General features: G+C 35.3%; 1 protein-coding gene across 2 annotated transcripts in view; it reads left to right on the top strand.

The window, feature by feature from the left end:
- Nucleotides 1-779: 779 nt before the first annotated feature.
- The window catches only part of CCDC91 (coiled-coil domain containing 91), a 128,767-nt gene continuing 112,508 nt past the window's right edge, over nt 780-17,038 (top strand). The window contains exons 1-6 of one of the 2 annotated variants that reach the window (XM_086465886.1): nt 780-809; nt 919-997; nt 10,766-10,923; nt 11,812-11,856; nt 13,995-14,183; nt 16,221-16,325. In XM_086465886.1, the coding sequence (XP_086322012.1) occupies nt 780-809; nt 919-997; nt 10,766-10,923; nt 11,812-11,856; nt 13,995-14,183; nt 16,221-16,325 (606 nt within the window). The remainder of the gene's footprint in view (nt 810-918; nt 998-10,765; nt 10,924-11,811; nt 11,857-13,994; nt 14,184-16,220; nt 16,326-17,038) is intronic. The other variant, XM_086465891.1, reaches the window with a different exon arrangement.

Genomic DNA, 17,038 nt, shown 5'->3' with positions numbered 1-17,038 from the left:
GAGGACTTGACTGCTATACTTGAAAGCTTTTAAAGTATCATCTGTTTTCCTCTCTTGGAAAGCTTTTGCTACAGTTTCATTTTGAAAAGGTGTTTGGTGATATTGAGGGGTAATGCTTAACTTTTCCCTTGAAGATACTCAAATCCCATCATAAAATACTCAATTTTTTCACTATCTTGATCAATAAAAAAGTGCTTCTTAAGAGAGATCTTGCATTTCTAGCCCTTGCATCCTATATGTGAAAATTTCTTATTTAGGTACCTCGATCTCTTGTAGTACTTGTAAATTAGGAAGACTTCAAGTAACCTGTGGAGATGCGTACTTGGATGAAAGACTGAATACTCATTTCTAAATGAGAAGGTGGTGAGGTTATGAAGAGCACATAGATGAGCTAGGTAGCAGTTGCATCTGAGTGAAGGTCTCTACTCATCTGTCATGTAACTGAAGTACAAATACATGAGTAATTTTGTCTTTTGATTCCTAATTGATCATAAAATCAGCACATTTCTGTGCCAATTGAATGTACCCATTTTTCTTCAGGGTTAGGGTATCGTATCACTTCGATACGATCGAAGTGATATAGTGGAAACCCTAAAAGCTGGGCTTTTAGGGTTTGACCACAGTAACTTGTTCTACCCAAGTCTGTCCTTTAAAACTAACACTGTACCTTTGGTTTTACAAAGTTTTTATTGCTCTTCCATGGGTAAAAGGGATATAACAATTTAGTGTTTTTGTTTTTTGAATCAAGGTTTCTGCTGCATTCTAGTACCAGTTGAATGATGGATGACGATGACTTTGGAGGATTTGAGGTATGTTATTTGGATGACTTAATTTTGAAATTTAACTATTTTCAACTATATTTACAGGAATTTATAGCATTTTTTGAAATATGTAATGATAATTTTTTTGCGTTTCTAGGCAGCAGAGAGTTATGAGTTTGGAAATGGTGAAAAGCAGACTACGTCCCCTGCTATTGCTTGGGCAGCATTTCCTACAGGTATTGATAAAATTACTATAAAAATTCATAATATTATATTGCTGCCCATCTGTATTCACTGTAAATGTTAGTACCCAGAAGGGTGTATGTACAAAATAAAAGAATAGTGAGCAGGGAAAACCTTGCGTAAGAATGTTCTTGAGTAATTATTTTGGGAAGCTGAACTTCTCAAAGTTAAAACTTCCTTGAAGAATGAAAGAGAAAACCAGTTTATCCAGTTCAAAGGCTGATTGGCATCTCATAGAAAGAAGAAATGGGGCTTCTTCATTCAAAGGATATTCTTAATTTTGAGTATGGAAGGTCTGTTGCAAATGACGGGAAAATGTACAAAAAGTAAACTTAAAAGTAGGGCTTGAACATGTTGCTTCCTCCATTAGATTTCTTTGACTGTGATAAAGTCTTTTAGTTGCCTTGGGGGAGGCAAAGGAATCATCTTTTTTACATAAGCAGTTTTTACAGTTAGAAAATATATTACACATCCTTTAAGTCAAGCAGAAGCTGAAACATTATGGAGCTACTTTTATTAATTTCTACAAATGTCTGATGCCTGTCTGGATTTTAAGAAAGCAATAAAAGCTCATTGATAGTGGATAAATGTACAATATCGGTAGAACTAAAAGACAAAGGAGGTGTTACTGACTGGCAATTGATTTTTTTGTGGGAATTTAGTCTAGATTTCACTGCTTTCACAAAAATAAACATCACTTCAGTAGTGTTAAGTAAAAAAAACCAAAGCAAACCAAAACCCAAAACCAACCCACATTTTATTCTTTGATCAAGAACTAAAGATTTCTGCCTGTTACTGTATTATTATGCTGAATAAATTATGCAACCTAATTGTAGTTTTGAAAATAAAACGGGGATTTGTTGCAATATGAGCTCTCTGTAAATCATGTCCTTCAAATGTTTTTATGTATTTCTGGTGCTACTGGCTTTCATCCATTACAGAATAATAAGTTTTATTTCTCATTGAAATAAAGGAAAACAAATAGTAAGGAAACTGTATTTTCCTAAATAACTTTATTATTCACCTTGTCATTTTGACTGTTGTTCAAAAGTACTGCTTAAACTCGTTAGCATATTTGAATGTGTTAGACACTGCACAGCTATATTTGATTTATCTCATGAAGTCTAATTTAAATCTAATAAGGTGTGTAGAATTTAAATGATTTCTCAGTAACACAGATTTTTTTTGTATGATTTGTGAGTGACACAGAAGTCTTAGGGTAGGTTATACCAAGGTATTGTAAGTATTTCAAAATGAAAAGAAAACCCCTTAAATTCATTATATTTTATTACTGTAAAATCGTTACATGACTTTTTCATGCCAGTCTTGCTGTGAGTAAATCAGCTTATTGGAAAAGGCAGGATCTTAATAGGATTGATCAAAATGCTTGTTAGGCATTGAGTTGTAAGTTGATGGATTCAGTAACAGAAATGACTGCATTGTCTGCCCCGTGTTATTTAGAGATAAGTTGTTCTTATTTTACCCTAGAAATTTGTCAGTCTGTAAGATGTGCTGAAAAATGTCAGAAATTCAAATGTATTATAGTGCTGTTGAGATGATTTTGATAAATTTGGAGTTGATACCATTATATACACTCAAGATTTGGTGAATTTTAAGGAGTCGTCTGTTACTAATCTCATCGGTTACTATGTATTTGATGTCTGTAAGATACAAGAAGATAAAACCCACTGAAACCTGTTGCAGTGTTTCTCAGCGTGCAGGAAGAAATCAGAAATTATTTCTAAGGCCTCAGAGTTGATTACAGTGAGCAATTTTGCCCTTGAAATTTGTTCTTCTTACAATCTTTTTGAATGTTGATTTCAGTTTTTCAATAGACTTACAGTATGATAAAATGTTTATTGGTATGTGCAAATAGTCTATGCAGTACTTAAAAACAGAAAATGTTTATTAATTGTGGTTGCTGGTTCAGAAAGGGAGAAAAATAAGAATTGGTACAGCAGAAATATTATAGCATTCTTTCCCCTTCCACCAGGACAATTACCAGAGTTTTTCTGGTAGGGTTCTCTAGCAGTGTCACCTAATAGGAAAACACTGGTTTTATTCTAAATGGTAGAAATGAGAACAGGGTTACTTATTTTTTATCTCTCAAGGTTGCAAGTTTGAATTAGAACCCATCATACTGGGTGCTGCATGAACATGGAAATAGAAAGTAGGGCTGGTCCAAAGACCTTAGCTCTGTGAGGAAGTGTGCATTATGAGTATGAAGGAATGAGCAAGTAGTGAAAGACAAATAATATGCATTTGTGTGATCCTGTTAGATGTCTTTGCTACCACTGTTAGTAAAGTCCGAAGAGCCGCCTGTTGTATTGGGTCTGTTCCTTCTGATGCTTAACTGAGGTAGAAATAAGTAGTTCTTACTTACTGTCATTAAATATGTGATGGGTTTCCTTTTTTTTCTTTCCAGCCTTAACATGAAGTACTAAAAGAATCACTATTGTACGCCCAATGTCTGGGCTTTGGAAAGCTGTGAGGAAACTATTCAAACATCAGTGTTTTCTTAGCCTGGATTCAGTAAATGTATTCATAAAGTTGAAAAAGAGGAAAAATTATTTAAAAAACAAACCCAAAACCAAACCAACAAAACACTTTGAGAATAAAAAGTTGTTCTTCGGAAAGATGAGATCTCTCTAAGAACAGTAATGGAGTACTAAGTGTTACGTTTAAGCTTCAGACTTAAATACATTTCAGAACTGAAAACAAAAATTTAAGTTTTTAAGAACTCAGATAAATTATGGAATATTCTAGTGCCTTATCACTAGTCTGCCTGGTTCCCAGAAGAGATTCAAAGAGGCTGACTGTATTAATTATTACAGCTGGCCAGAAAACTCATTTTGTTGTTTTGGTATTGTAAGACACTTTTCAGGAGGTTTTGCTCTTTGGATTCATAAATTAAGTTTTTTTGAGGAAAAAAAAAAGTAACAGTTATGCTGTTCTCAAATTTGTTTATTGAACATTAATATTAGTATTTAAGCTGAGCTACTTTTTAATACAATGGCCAAATCTAATTCTCCAACGTCAGAGGTGTTAGTGGGGGTAACTTGATACACTTTTTTTTTAAGAAAGTAACTCTCAAGTATTTTAGACTGTAGAATAGTCCTTGCCACAGATAGCTGTTGTGAATTGTTCTAAGTAAAACAAAAGTTGTTTAAAAACAAACAAACAAACAAATGGGGTGATAAATGCTTTTTCAGTGAAATTAAGACAGAATTCCCATCTGGGAATGGGTTGGAAGTGCTGTCTGGGCAGGCATTTCTCATTCAAGTTCTAGGGATTCAGAATGATTTTGTTTACAAATGTTAGGTGAAACTAGATTAATGGCAGTGTTAATTTTTTTAGCTTAATTCCTTGAGGAAATGTGGTTTATGCTATTGCTTTCAGTCCATGTTCTCCCATTATAGATTTTGAACATGTTGCTTAGTTTTAGTGGAATCATTTAGAGTCTCAGTTAATTACACTTTTCTCTTTTTTTATTTTTTTTTATTATTTTTTAATCAAGAACTGATTAATGATAGAGCTTGACCTGGTGCTTCACCAGAGAAAAGGTTGAATCCAGCCACTGTAGATTCTGTAGAAGCTGTCTGATGTTGAAATGTGTTTGGAGATTCAGAAGAGCTAAAGCCTATAGCTGCCATCTAGGACCATGGGAGATGACAGAACTAAAAGAGCTAGGGGACAAGAACATAGATGTATGGAAGCCAGTACTAAAGTATAAACATCTTAATTTCACAATTATGTGACCTAGGTGACCTTCATTTGTTTAATGGAAATGTAGTCAGTTAAGTCCATGAACTGGAGAGCTGTTTAGATGCTCAGAAGTTGAATTCAGCTTTTAGGGTGAGCTTGAGTAGCTTCTTTGTGTCCATCGGTTGTATTGACTAAGTCTCTGATGAGTGTAATGCTCACGTAGCCGTGTGAGTTTACATCTCTTAATGTGGAGCCATGTCACATTGCCAAGTTTCGTTGGTTTGGCTGCTTACAGGGTAACATTTTTCTTTAATTTTCTTCTATCCTCTGGCCACATACATTAGAAAAATTGTTAGGTTTTATGTGTGGCTTCTGATCTGTATTGATCCAAGGTTATTTCACTTACTAATTTTTGACTGAAACATTATTTCTGTACTTCCTGGAGCAAAGATGTGTCAGAGGAGCTCTATTTATTTGTTTATTTATTAAGTTCTTTTGGGAATCTTTGCTGTGCTTTGTATCATGTCAACATGTTTACCTTCTGTAAGAAGATCTGTAGGTAGCGTATGTAATTTTGAAGCTCTTGATTTTCCCTTTGGATTAATTTGGCCAAGTTTTATGTTTGGTCTGATAGAGTTCTCAATGCCTGCTTGACTAGCAGATCATCCTCCAAGTTACTGGAGAAGATTTTTCTCCTTGTTCTAATATTCTTTCATTAACAATGCAGAGGGACTGTATACATGCAAAGCCTATTTTCCATGTTTCAACTGAGAATTCAGTATTTCTGATGGTCTTGTTTGCAGCATTGAAAGAACGGGTGTTTTGAAGTCTGTACAACATGAGATGGGGTGATCTCTGCTAGTGTGCAGACATGTAAGCAGACGACTGCATGGCTTGAAAGGTGCTGGTTTTAGCTGTTGTGTTGACATGGTTGTTTTCAGTTGTTTCTTTTCATAATAAATTTTTATTTTCTGCAGAATATTAGCATCTTGATTTGGGAGGGGTGGGAGACAGTAGTAGGAAACTAATGTATCCCTAAGTAGATTTGAGGGAACTGTTTTCATTCCTTGCCACAATTGGACAGGTTTCAAAGTCTTTGATAATGATATACAGCCTCAATTAACTCTGGAATGGTTTTGGTTTGCTAACATTTCCATTACCTGCAGTATGCTGCTTTGAAACTGAGTCATGTAACTTTTTAGATTTGACTATCTAGAATTTACATATGGTTAAAAGATTGTCTTGTTGCCTGTTTATTAGACACATAACACCTCCTCTCTGTCTGCCTTACAGTTGTCCAAAATGCTTTAAAAGACAGTCATATTGACTGAACATTTTGGCAGTTTTCTGGAAACCAATTTCTTTTTAAAAAATAAACCAAAAATGATGGGAATGAGTTCTCAGTTTTCCTATGTTGTGTAGTCAATCCATACTGAAGGATTTATTTCTGAGGTTCAACTAAGTGTTGTAAACTTTTGGTAGCTGTAAATAAATAAAAAGTTAGGAAATAAAATTAGTATTTACATATGGCTTCAGATTTAAGATGTTGGAATAGTATATGTAATTACTTATTTTCTAGAATAGTTTGACTTTGGAAGAATAAAATGTGAGGAAGAACTTTCTGCTGTGAACTCTAAGAAATCCTTTTGAAAGTACATTAGAGTGGTTTTTCTTCCTCTCTATATGTTGATGCACTGCTGTAAACTGGTATTTGTAGAGAAGCAGCCAAGTGTTTCCTGTTGATAGGACATTCATGCTCATTGAATTTAACAGAGAAATTGCTATCCACTTAAGCATTATATAGACATTTACATGTTGATCTAATTCTAGTTATACAACAGATGTGGAAATGCAGCTCATTCTGGTGAAGCGGTGATCTGCAAATACAGTGATTAAAAATGTTTTCGGAAAGGGAAAAATTGGGAAATTTGCTAAGGTAAAAAAAAAGGAAAATTGCTAAGGGAGCTACTAAAACTTCTACAGCTTTGCAGAATGCTATGCATGCCATCTGAGACTCTACAACACTTATTATGGGCATATTGGGTGTCAATTGGTATCTATTAATTTATCCCGCCACTCATTCTTTGAGCATTTTAACCCTTTCTGATACTTATCCAGTTATATTGAGCTAAAAGCAGTGTAAGTACAGGAAATACTTTGTCTATTTTGAATTAAGTTTATTAGTTGTTGCTTTTTGTTTTGTGGGAAAAGAAGATTTTTATTTTTAAACTGGTTCTGTTCTTCTTTCATGAATTGTTTTTCACCAACAATTTGGTCTTTGTTACTTACAGATTTTGGAATGTATTTGACATATTCTGTTTTGTGTTAGTTTGCTATGTATTGGCAAAAACAAATTGGTTGATGTTTCTAAATACAGTAATTTTCAGTTTATTTTTCCCTAAGCTGCTTAGTCAGCATTATGCAGGCTGTAGGTCCTTGTGTTCTAGCTCTGATGTTACAGTTCACAAAATTTCCTGCCTTGTACAATACAGTTTTCTGTCTCTTACAGTTGTGCTTGAGCAGCCATATGTGGGGCTGGGATTTAACAGATCACTGAAATTTGGACACACTAAAGCAGCCTTAAACTTTCTATCTGAATGTTACTTTTAACTGAAAATGTTCATCAATACAGTTTACAGTGTATACAATTTAAAGGGTCATTGTGTTGTATCATCGAAGATGTGGGTAGTTTTTATTTTTGACAGCTGAAACCTACATGCAGGGGAACTGTGCTGCAAGTAGTTTGCAGAGTTCTACAAAATTATGTCAAAGAACTATTAGATGGTCTTTTTCTAAGATCCCTGCTGACATATCTCCTAATTGCTGGGTATAAATAACATTCAATTAGTAAATGTTACTCATGTTTATTTTTACAGTGGTGTATTTCATATCTAATATCTTTATTCTGAAGCTCAGTATGAAGTATACAACTCAATATGGAAGGTTGATTTAACATTTCATGTTCATCCTCTTGGTTTTGTCTTCAGAATTTCTGATCCCCCAGTGCTTTTAATAATTGAGCTTCCTTGCTAGCATAAAGATACAGAATTTTTCTTGTGTGAGCAAGATTGCAGGCTGTTGCTGATCTCTGCTTCTATTAAGAAACTGCATGATTTTGTCAATTCTTACTTACAAACCTATAATAGAAGATTCTTAATATTAGGAAGTCAAGGGTTAAGAAAGTATCAGATTTTTTTAAAGTACTGTTCTGGAAAGAACTTGTACCTGCATATTATTTCAGCCTTCTAGGGCATATGACTTTTGATATAGCTGTAATTGAAAACATGCTACTTTTCTTTATAGTACTGCAGCTTTGATCAATGAACAATAAGTTTTATTTGGAAATTCATCAGGACTATCTGACTCCTGCCTTGCTTACTGAAAAAGTTAGAGGAGATATACTGCATTGGGGCAGGATACTGTGAAAGAATATTTTGTCATTATTACTAGAATGGCTATGTATCATAGCAGGTGGTGCAGCAGTTGAAGAGGAGAAGATCCGTAAAGTGGTGCTGAAAAGCCAATGTCCATACTAGATGTGCTTTAGGAGATTTATTTCAGACTAGCGTTAGCCTGGTCCTGTGGACTGGAACATGCATTAGCTGTTGTAATCCAGTCAGGTAGTTTTATCAGAGGCAAGTTTTTGTTTCAGGGGTTCTGAAACTGTGTCGTTGTGATAACTAAAGCATGGTGAGCAGGAACGATTGAGGGGTCGTCTTCATAAGCGAATTTTGAGCTGAAGTAAAATTCTAATGCAATTTCACCAGTATATACACAAGAGGAATGAATTAAGAGAGCTTGAATTACAGACATAGCACATGTAATTCTAGGAATGTCTAATTTATGAATCTCTAACGTTGCTGAAAGTGAAAAGAAGGTTTTTATAAAAAAGATGTTTGAATGATACCTTGGAGAGTTGCCGCCTTTTCTTGTCTTCTGCAAGGTCATGTATTTAGTTGAATAGTTTTAAACCACAGTGTTCAGAGGTGGTTACCAGTTGTTGCTCCTTATTTCCTAGGCTTTATTTTGACAACTTAAGAGGTGGGGTTTTGTTTCTGTTTTGTTTTTCCCCCCCTTAAAACGTGAAGCATTCATTACTATAACTGTAATCACTGAAAGCTCAATTTGATTGTAGAAGGTTCCACATGTAACTATTATCTGAAAAACAAAGTCTTATGTCTAGTATTAGATACCCCAAAATATGCGAAAACCTTAAGCTTTAATCTCTGTAAGTCTCCATTCTTTACCTATATCCAGACTCAAGCTTCTGTTTTCACTTTTGTGATTTTATATGTGAACTGTGCCTATACCGGGTGATCATCACCAAAGGATGAACACTAACACCACCAGGATCAATGTCATGCTACATTTTCTCTTGTGAGTTGACAGTTTTTGTAAGAAACAGCTTGTCTGCTCAGTCAGAATTGCCTGGTACATTATTTTAGTTGGTTTTCTATGTGTTGGAAATTGATTTCAGACTGAAATTCGGGGTATTAAGTGATAGCATAAACCAGAGACTTTTATTGTTTCGTTTTTTTTTTTTTTTTTAGAAGCAGAAGTATCAGCTTCTCTGTCATCTCACCGTCATTTGAACTAACAGAGTAGGGAATGGTTATAGGAAGCTGCCTTTGTAAGCAGACATTTGGAAGGGGAGGGTTGTCTTATGTACATAAAGAAAGCCTAAAAAGTCTCATTTCTAATTCTGAAGAAGAGTTTACTTTTAAAGATACAGTTGTGTCTCAGTCCTTTGTTTTGTCCTGGTTTCCTAAATTGGTTCCTGCTCTGTTTGCTGAAGTACTGTCCTCTAGGCTTTTCATCCAAGTTTGCATTTTCTGCTCAGCTGTTGTTTTTTTGTTTGTGGTTTTGTTGTTTTGGTTGGCTTTTTTTTTTTTTTTTTTGCTGTCCCTGCATGTCCAGATCTACTGTTGCTGCAATTAGCATCCTGCTACTTTTCTTTCTCTCTCTTTTTTTTTTGTTCTTCTTCTTTCTTCTTTCTGTCAGATGGAGTTTGTATGTTCCTTTATGTTAACCTGAATCCCAGAACTGGGGGGTAAAGATGGGACACAGAGCACCTGAATTCAAAGATTAGTTTGTCCCTTTGAATGCCTTTAGGCCAATGTATACTCTTGTTTGTGCTGTATATGCGCATTCGTGCGGTACTAAACAATGTTCCTGAGAGGCTGAACCTTGCTCTGGGCTAGCGGCATCTTTTATGTTCTACCAGATTTGTAACGATAATGTGGACTGCTTTTTCTAAAGCAATTGAATGTACTTTTTTGTCTACTGCAAAGGCATACCTGTAGCTGACCATATCAAAGTTTACAGGACTTAGTTGTTAATTTAAAAATGTATGCAAAGCTTTCTCTTCTCCTTCCTTTTTCTTTTAGTTTATATCTGAATCTTTCATAAAAGTGCTCAAGTTTTTGTTGTGCCGGGTTGATAGTGACGATCCACTGTTCAGGATTTTTATGGCGTAACTGGAAATTGCTGTGGAAGAGCTTTCACTCCAGTATTAATTACACTTAAGTTTTATTAGCTAGAGAGTTATTTACTCTGTTATCTTTTGATCTCTTATAAAGCTTAAAACTGCTTTTATCCTGTATCTTGATAAACTGTTTGTATATGTCTTCTAAGACAGTTGAGGATTTTTTAACCTTTAGAATTTGTAACACTTAGGAAATTGTAAGTACAGTTGAGTTAAAATGATTAAAGATTATGCTGAAGCTGAGACGTTATGTGAATGGAAAGAGACAAAAGTTAAAACTGCTGGGTTTGATGGCAGTTGTCTTGTGAAACTTACCTGTGTAAGTTACAAGTCTAAATTTGGTGTGACTGTACAATTTTGAATGTCAAGTTGATAGTACTCAATAATACAGGAACTTTGTATGGTTACTCTTCAGTACAATTAGATTATAAGAGGTACATAACCTTACATTAGTATGATGATACTTGTTGCTAGTGTGACAGGTTTTGCTAGGTATAGATTTCAGAAACAGAATTCATTTTTGAATACTTCTTCATATTCAGTGTGTGTTTTCTTTTATTTCTTGCATTAGTGTCTGAAGTCCATCTATCTCCTGATGTTCTTCTGGAGCACTCTGTGCCTTCTTCCTGCCTAGTTACTTCTGACTCATTCAGTTTATCAAGTGATAATGTGGCAGCAGCTATTCAAACAGCCAACAATGTTATAAACCCAGCTGTTCTTGAAGAACAGGTAAAACCACAATTTTTGCCTTTCAGTAAGTAAGGTATACAACAATAACTTAGCATTGTATCTTTTCTGTGCAAATTTGGATTGAATTGCATTTTAAGAGCAAAAGGTCCTTGAATTTCTGTGATACAGACTTTGAAGTAAAATAATTTTTAAATTATGTTTAAATCCTATAACTGGGAGACACCATACTACTTGGGTATGGACTGCAAGAGAGATAAGTGTGTTAAAGAGTTATTAAAAATTAAAGGCATGCTGATAGTGCTAGTCATGAAAGTAGGAAACAATAGCAGGAACATTCTCAAAAAAAAATGGTTACTGTTAAAACTGTAGAGATTATGGCTGTACATATATGTCGTACTTGAATGTTTTCTTAAGTGGTTTTAGGATTAGAGAATCAGTGTTCAATCTTTATTTATAGTTACATTAGTTTTATTTTTTATTTTATTATATCTTTTCCCCACTTTTTTTTGTGTGTGTGGTCTGACAGAGTCCTAGTTGTTCATCTTGATCTCTCCTTGTGGCTGCCTTACTGCTGAGAACTGATCTCAGCTTCTTTAGCGGGGGTGAAAGTCTTCAGTCTTTAACTAAATGATTAGGTGGGCAAGGGAGGGAAAAGAATTTCTGCCTGGAGATTAACACAAGAATGCTAGATTACTGTGGACAAGAATTAGATTTACCCTCCCAAGTGAATTTTTATTGCAATTGATTGCAGTGACACCTTTACTTGTCTCATCAAGTTCTAGGGCTATTCATGGTGAAAGTTTAATTTCACAATTAAGTCAGAATTCCCTAATCTGACCATTTAAAAGCATTTCTCTAGAGCTATTTAAACAACTTGTACAAAATACTTGTTTTGATTAAACTGACTCTTACTGATTTTCCTTTGAGCAGCATCTATATGTTCACGCTCCCAGAGAGACGGTGGCTGTTACAGCTCCAATTGTTCAGTCTTAGTAACAAATTAGTTACTGTTTCATATTTATTCCCAGCCTAATGTTCTGGGGAAGGCCTATAACAAGTGAAGTAATGTGCCCAGATGCAAGTGATACCAAAGAAATTTTCTTAGAAATCCAAAAGTTGTGGGATTTTTTCTTGAAAGGGGGGATTGTTTGTTTTCTTTTTTTACTGATGCCAGCCAGGGTCATTTTCTGTGTTGAAAGCTCTTCATTTGCGCCTCTGACAATATTTTGATAAGTAAATTTCTGTTACTGGCAGGATGATCAAAATATGCTTTTCTTCAGCCGCAACAGATCTTACCCTTTTTGATTTTGGCTAACAGTGAAATGTGAATAACCTGCATCCTTTCTTGTTTGAGCTAGGCCAGCAGCTTTAGCTTGTGTGTAATCTGGAAAGAGCATGTTGGATATTCCAGAATACAAAGGTTTAGATGTATTTTTTTAAAACTAAAAGGTCATTTGGTTAGGTAATCTTACTAAAAATAAGAAATACAACGTGTTACTTCTGAATAATTATGTGTGCAAATTCTAGTTGTAGGCCATGTTTCAGTTTTCCTCATCTTGTTTTAGTCAGCTACTGACAGACCCGTGGTTCCATAAACTCTCTCTTTAATGCAGGAAATACTACAAACTAAAGAATACAACATTAGCAAGGGAGAAAGGGAGTTAAGAGGAGGTCCTTTAACATTATTTTGCAATGGAGATCAGGCTTTGCACTTTTCAGTAAAACTAAAGGAAAACGATGGGCATAAAACTATAACAAAATATTCTTACACCTGTTAGAGGAGGATGTTAGGAGAACTGTATTCTTCTATCATTGTATCTCTGGAGCCTCTTGAGGTTTCATGTTAAAAAACCTTCAACATTTCAGGTTCCCACATCACAATTTTTACCAGTGCCAGACTGTAATCTTGAGTAGTACTCAAAAGGAGAATTAGCACACCTAGCTTCTCTTTTGCCTCATACAGAGGGGGGAGTTCAGAGCACAAAATGCATTTTTCTTTCTGGCTGTTTTGCCCATTGGATCTTATGTATCCTGTACACTTAAGAGCTATCTTAAAAGAGCTACTATTTTTGTTTGTTTCTTTCTTCGAATCCTTTGAGAGTTATTTATTGAAAAGCCAACCTATTGTTTGAATATCTGTTTGGAATAAAGGTGTTAAGGAAATGGACTAAATCAGATCAGTCAAATCTCTCTTAATAAACACACTGAGTTGTTCCTTTTACCACCTCTCCTCAAGTGCTCTTGGCTTTCAAATTGTTGTTGAAAAAGTGGCAGCTGAAATTAATTTACCAACTTTTTCCTTTGAAGTTCCTTTGCTGTGATATAAACAAGTTTCTGCCTTTTTTTAAAGAAGGAAAAAAAAAAAAAGCTTTGGCTTTTGTTAATTATACCACAAAATATTTTAAACCTCACCTAATTTATTTTTGTGCTTTTCTGAAAATACAAGCTTATTATCAGTGTTTCATCTGGTTTGGGTTGTGTATTCTAGAATCCTCCGTTTCAGTTTTTATACTTATACAGTTCACTGAAATAGCATTAACTAAATGTTGTGGACATGTCCCAATTACTCTTATTCTGTTGGTCTAGCCTCAAGATGAGATATTTATTTTAGCATAAAAAATTTGTATTCCCTTTCCATGGCTACTGTTTGCAGTCTGTGTTGGGTGAAAGCATGGAGTGACTAATCCAAGGAAAGTTTATTTCTCTCTAAGTCTGATGCTTTGAGCCAGATGATTCAGTTTCACTTCTGTCTCTCTTCACCTCTTTTGAGTATTTTGACCTCATTGGAAACTGAGGTATCTGTGCCATCTTCCTTCTTAAAGCCTTCTCCTAAAGTGTTCTTGAAAAGCAGTCGAGGAGATTGGAAGAATTGATGTGAATCCATCTAGAATTACTAGCTACTGTTCCATTGTTGGAGCTTTCTTTTTGGCGAGCATATCCTACATATGAGTGTGCATGGCCAATTTGAGAGAAGTGTGGTTTCAAAAAAGTAACTTTAGTATTTACAGTTCTTAAGTTCTGTAATGTCATCGGGAAAAAAATTTGACTTGACTGGAATGTTAAATTCCCTTTACCATTTCCTTTACCATTTTGTGTCTCATATGAATTAGATTCAAGCAGATACTCCAGTTGCCTCTTCGAATGTAATTGAAGACAAGACTTTGGTTACATCAACCATTGCTTTGGGTGATGCTGGAAATCAGAGAAAAAACGAACCAAAGAGCTACCTTCAACAAGCTGTTGCAAATCTAGAAATCAAGCTTTGCACTGCTGAGGAAGAAAAATTAAAAATTAAAAAGGTATGGATAGGGTTTTTTTTTAATGGAAATGTTTGGCATTTATATAGGATTTAAATATAGTTGGAGCTGGCAGAGATTTGTAATGTATTTTGTTGTAGAAATTAGCCAAACTCCAGATTGACCAAATTTACCCCAAATACTTTTTTTTTCATGTTTGTCTATTTTAGGCTGGCGTTTTCTAAATGGAAAAAAAAAAAAAAAGACAAGTTTTCTTAGCATGGAGCCATGTGGTTAGACGGTATAGTGATTCCCCCATGTTTTGGGAGTGTGTGGTCACTGAAGTTGAAAGTATCTTTGGCTATCTTTATGAACATAATGCTTAACACTTCCCCTCCCCCCCCTCCCCTGGGAGTTCTGGTAACTAGAATTCTTCATATTCCTTCTGACCTGAATATGATAGAGTACCAAGCAGGTCTCTGCCTGTAGTTGTGCATCTGAGTTAGCGAAAGGTCAGAGGCATGGGAGTGTAAGTTTAATTTCTGCGATTCGTAATACTGTTCCTTGATAGCTATCAAGGTGTGCTAGGGAGGAAGGAAATAGCTTATTGCAAATGAAAATGAGGATGAGTAACTAGAGCCAAAGATGAGGAGGTCTGGAATGGATTGATTTTGCTAGGAATTAAGTGTATAAAGGAGGGCTGAAAGGGAAGCCTGAATATATAAGAGGAGATAGGTTGAGAGCTAGGCTCTGAATGGAAGAAGTGTTGCATAATCAATTTCTGTCTCTACAGCTGAATCAAAGACTTTGAATCTCAAGAATTGTTTTTATTTTTTCATCCAAAAGCAGAATTGAACTAAGCAAACCTGCTCTTTCTGTCCTCCTTATGACCCTCTCAGTTGTTCCTTTGTTTGAATAGCTGTACAGTGATCTGGCAGGTCATTTGTTTCTATACTGGCTTCCTGCGTGGCTGCAGCAATAGTTGTTCTTGAGCAACTGAAAGGGTGCCAACAGCTTTTGAATAGTAGGAATGAGTTTGATAGGAGCAACAGCTGCATAAAGAAAAAAAAAATCTTTAGCTCTTTGTATAGCAAATAATTTTTAAGTTTACTGTCAGTAGTGTCATTCTCCTTCCTCTCTATTGGTTTATGTTGGGCAGGCTTCCAGACTGGCTTTCACAGAATCACAGAATGTTAGGGGTTGGAAAGGACCTCGAAAGATCATCTGGTCCAACTCCCCTGCCAAAGCAGGACCACCTAGAGTAGATCACACAGGCTTTCTGCAGAATCATAGAATATTTTAAAATTTTACTCATTTTGGAGATATAGGTAGAGGTCATTAGGGCTGTACGTAATGGGGTCTCTTCCTTTTTAGTGAAATAATTTCCTAAAAGTACATTTAATATGCTGCTTTTCAAATGCAGAAAGACAGAGCAAGCTATTAAAAACACGGAAATAAGTAGAATAGAATAGTTCCACTTGGAAGGGACCTACAACAATCGTCTGATCCAACTGCCTGAGAAATTCAGGGCTCACCAAAAGTTAAAGCATGTTGTTAAGGGCATTGTTCAAATGTCTGTTAAACGCTGACAGGCTTGGGGCATTGGCTACCTCTCTGGGAAGCCTGTTCCACTGTTTGACCACCTTCTTGGTAAAGAAATGCTTCTTAATGTCCAGTCTAAACCTTCCCTGGTGCAGCTTTGAACTGTTCCCACATGTCCTGTGACTGGATACTAGAGACAGGAGATCAGCACCTACCTCTGGATTTCCCCTCCTGAGGAAACTGTAGAGAGCAATGATGTTACCCGTCAGCCTCCTTTTCTCCAAACTAGGCACACCCAGTGACCTTAGGTGCTTCTCATAGGATATACCTTCCAGGACATGCCTTTGATTTTAAATACCTTACACTTCTTGAAAATATTGTCTCAGTTTAAAGGCTGTGGTCAGAGTTTTCTTGCACAACCCTTTATCTTTGTCTATATTACGACAGCAAATGTCATAGTCTTCGAAAATGAAATTAGTTGAATGATTGACTGAATCTGTATTTTCGCAGTTCACAAATGTTTGTAACTTCATTTATTTTATTTTGTAAACTTTATAGGAGTTAGAATATTTACTGGAAAAACATAATATTCTAGAAATGGATTTCTTGAAGGAAAGAAAAGAAAAAGTAATTTCACATCAAGATCATTACAAGATGCTCCAGGTAATTTCTTTCTTCCAGTTTCTTATTTTTTTTCATGAGGGTTTCGTATAGAGTAAGTTTATGTCCAACAAATACTCTGTTAGATATCTCCAGGCCTGCTCCAAAGCCTTTTAAATTAAAAAAACTTCTAGCGTCTTTGGATCAGAGCCTGACTTCTGACATTAGCGAGAGTATAGGTTTAATAACCCACTTGCATAAATACATTATTGTAACTCAGATCACTCATCCCTATTGTGATCTGTTTCATAGAACAGATGAAACGAAAATACTTTGCACAGTAGACATGTTTGATAGTATGACTTAACATGTTCTAGAGTAGCTATTGCCAATTATTTGTAAAGTATTAGCTGTCTTGAATATAGAATAGTTTGTGTTGCATAATAGTTTGTGTCCATTGCAAAAATCAACATCATTCATTAAATAGTGTCTGTAGCCTCACATACAAGACAAAGTTTTCATTGAAGTTTTCAGTTTTCCAGTGTTATAGCAGGACAAACTCAGTATTACAGATTTTCAATGTTTCAAAAGTTTCTTGTTGGTAATTCAGCTTCACTTAGTTTTGTTGCTGCTGTGGATGGTTTTCAAGTAGCTACTGCATTATTTCCCATTTGTACTTAAGCATTGCTGTAATAATCTGTATTGAATTCCTGGCTGCAGTACTTCCCAGAACTTATGGTAATATAATAATCTAATTTTTTTTTCTTATGTGTGTA

Source organism: Leptosomus discolor, chromosome 1 (genome assembly GCF_034619465.1).
Source record: "Leptosomus discolor isolate bLepDis1 chromosome 1, bLepDis1.hap2, whole genome shotgun sequence".
NCBI classification, from domain to species: domain Eukaryota; kingdom Metazoa; phylum Chordata; class Aves; order Leptosomiformes; family Leptosomidae; genus Leptosomus; species Leptosomus discolor.
This window is presented reverse-complemented; position numbering and strand designations above follow the sequence as displayed.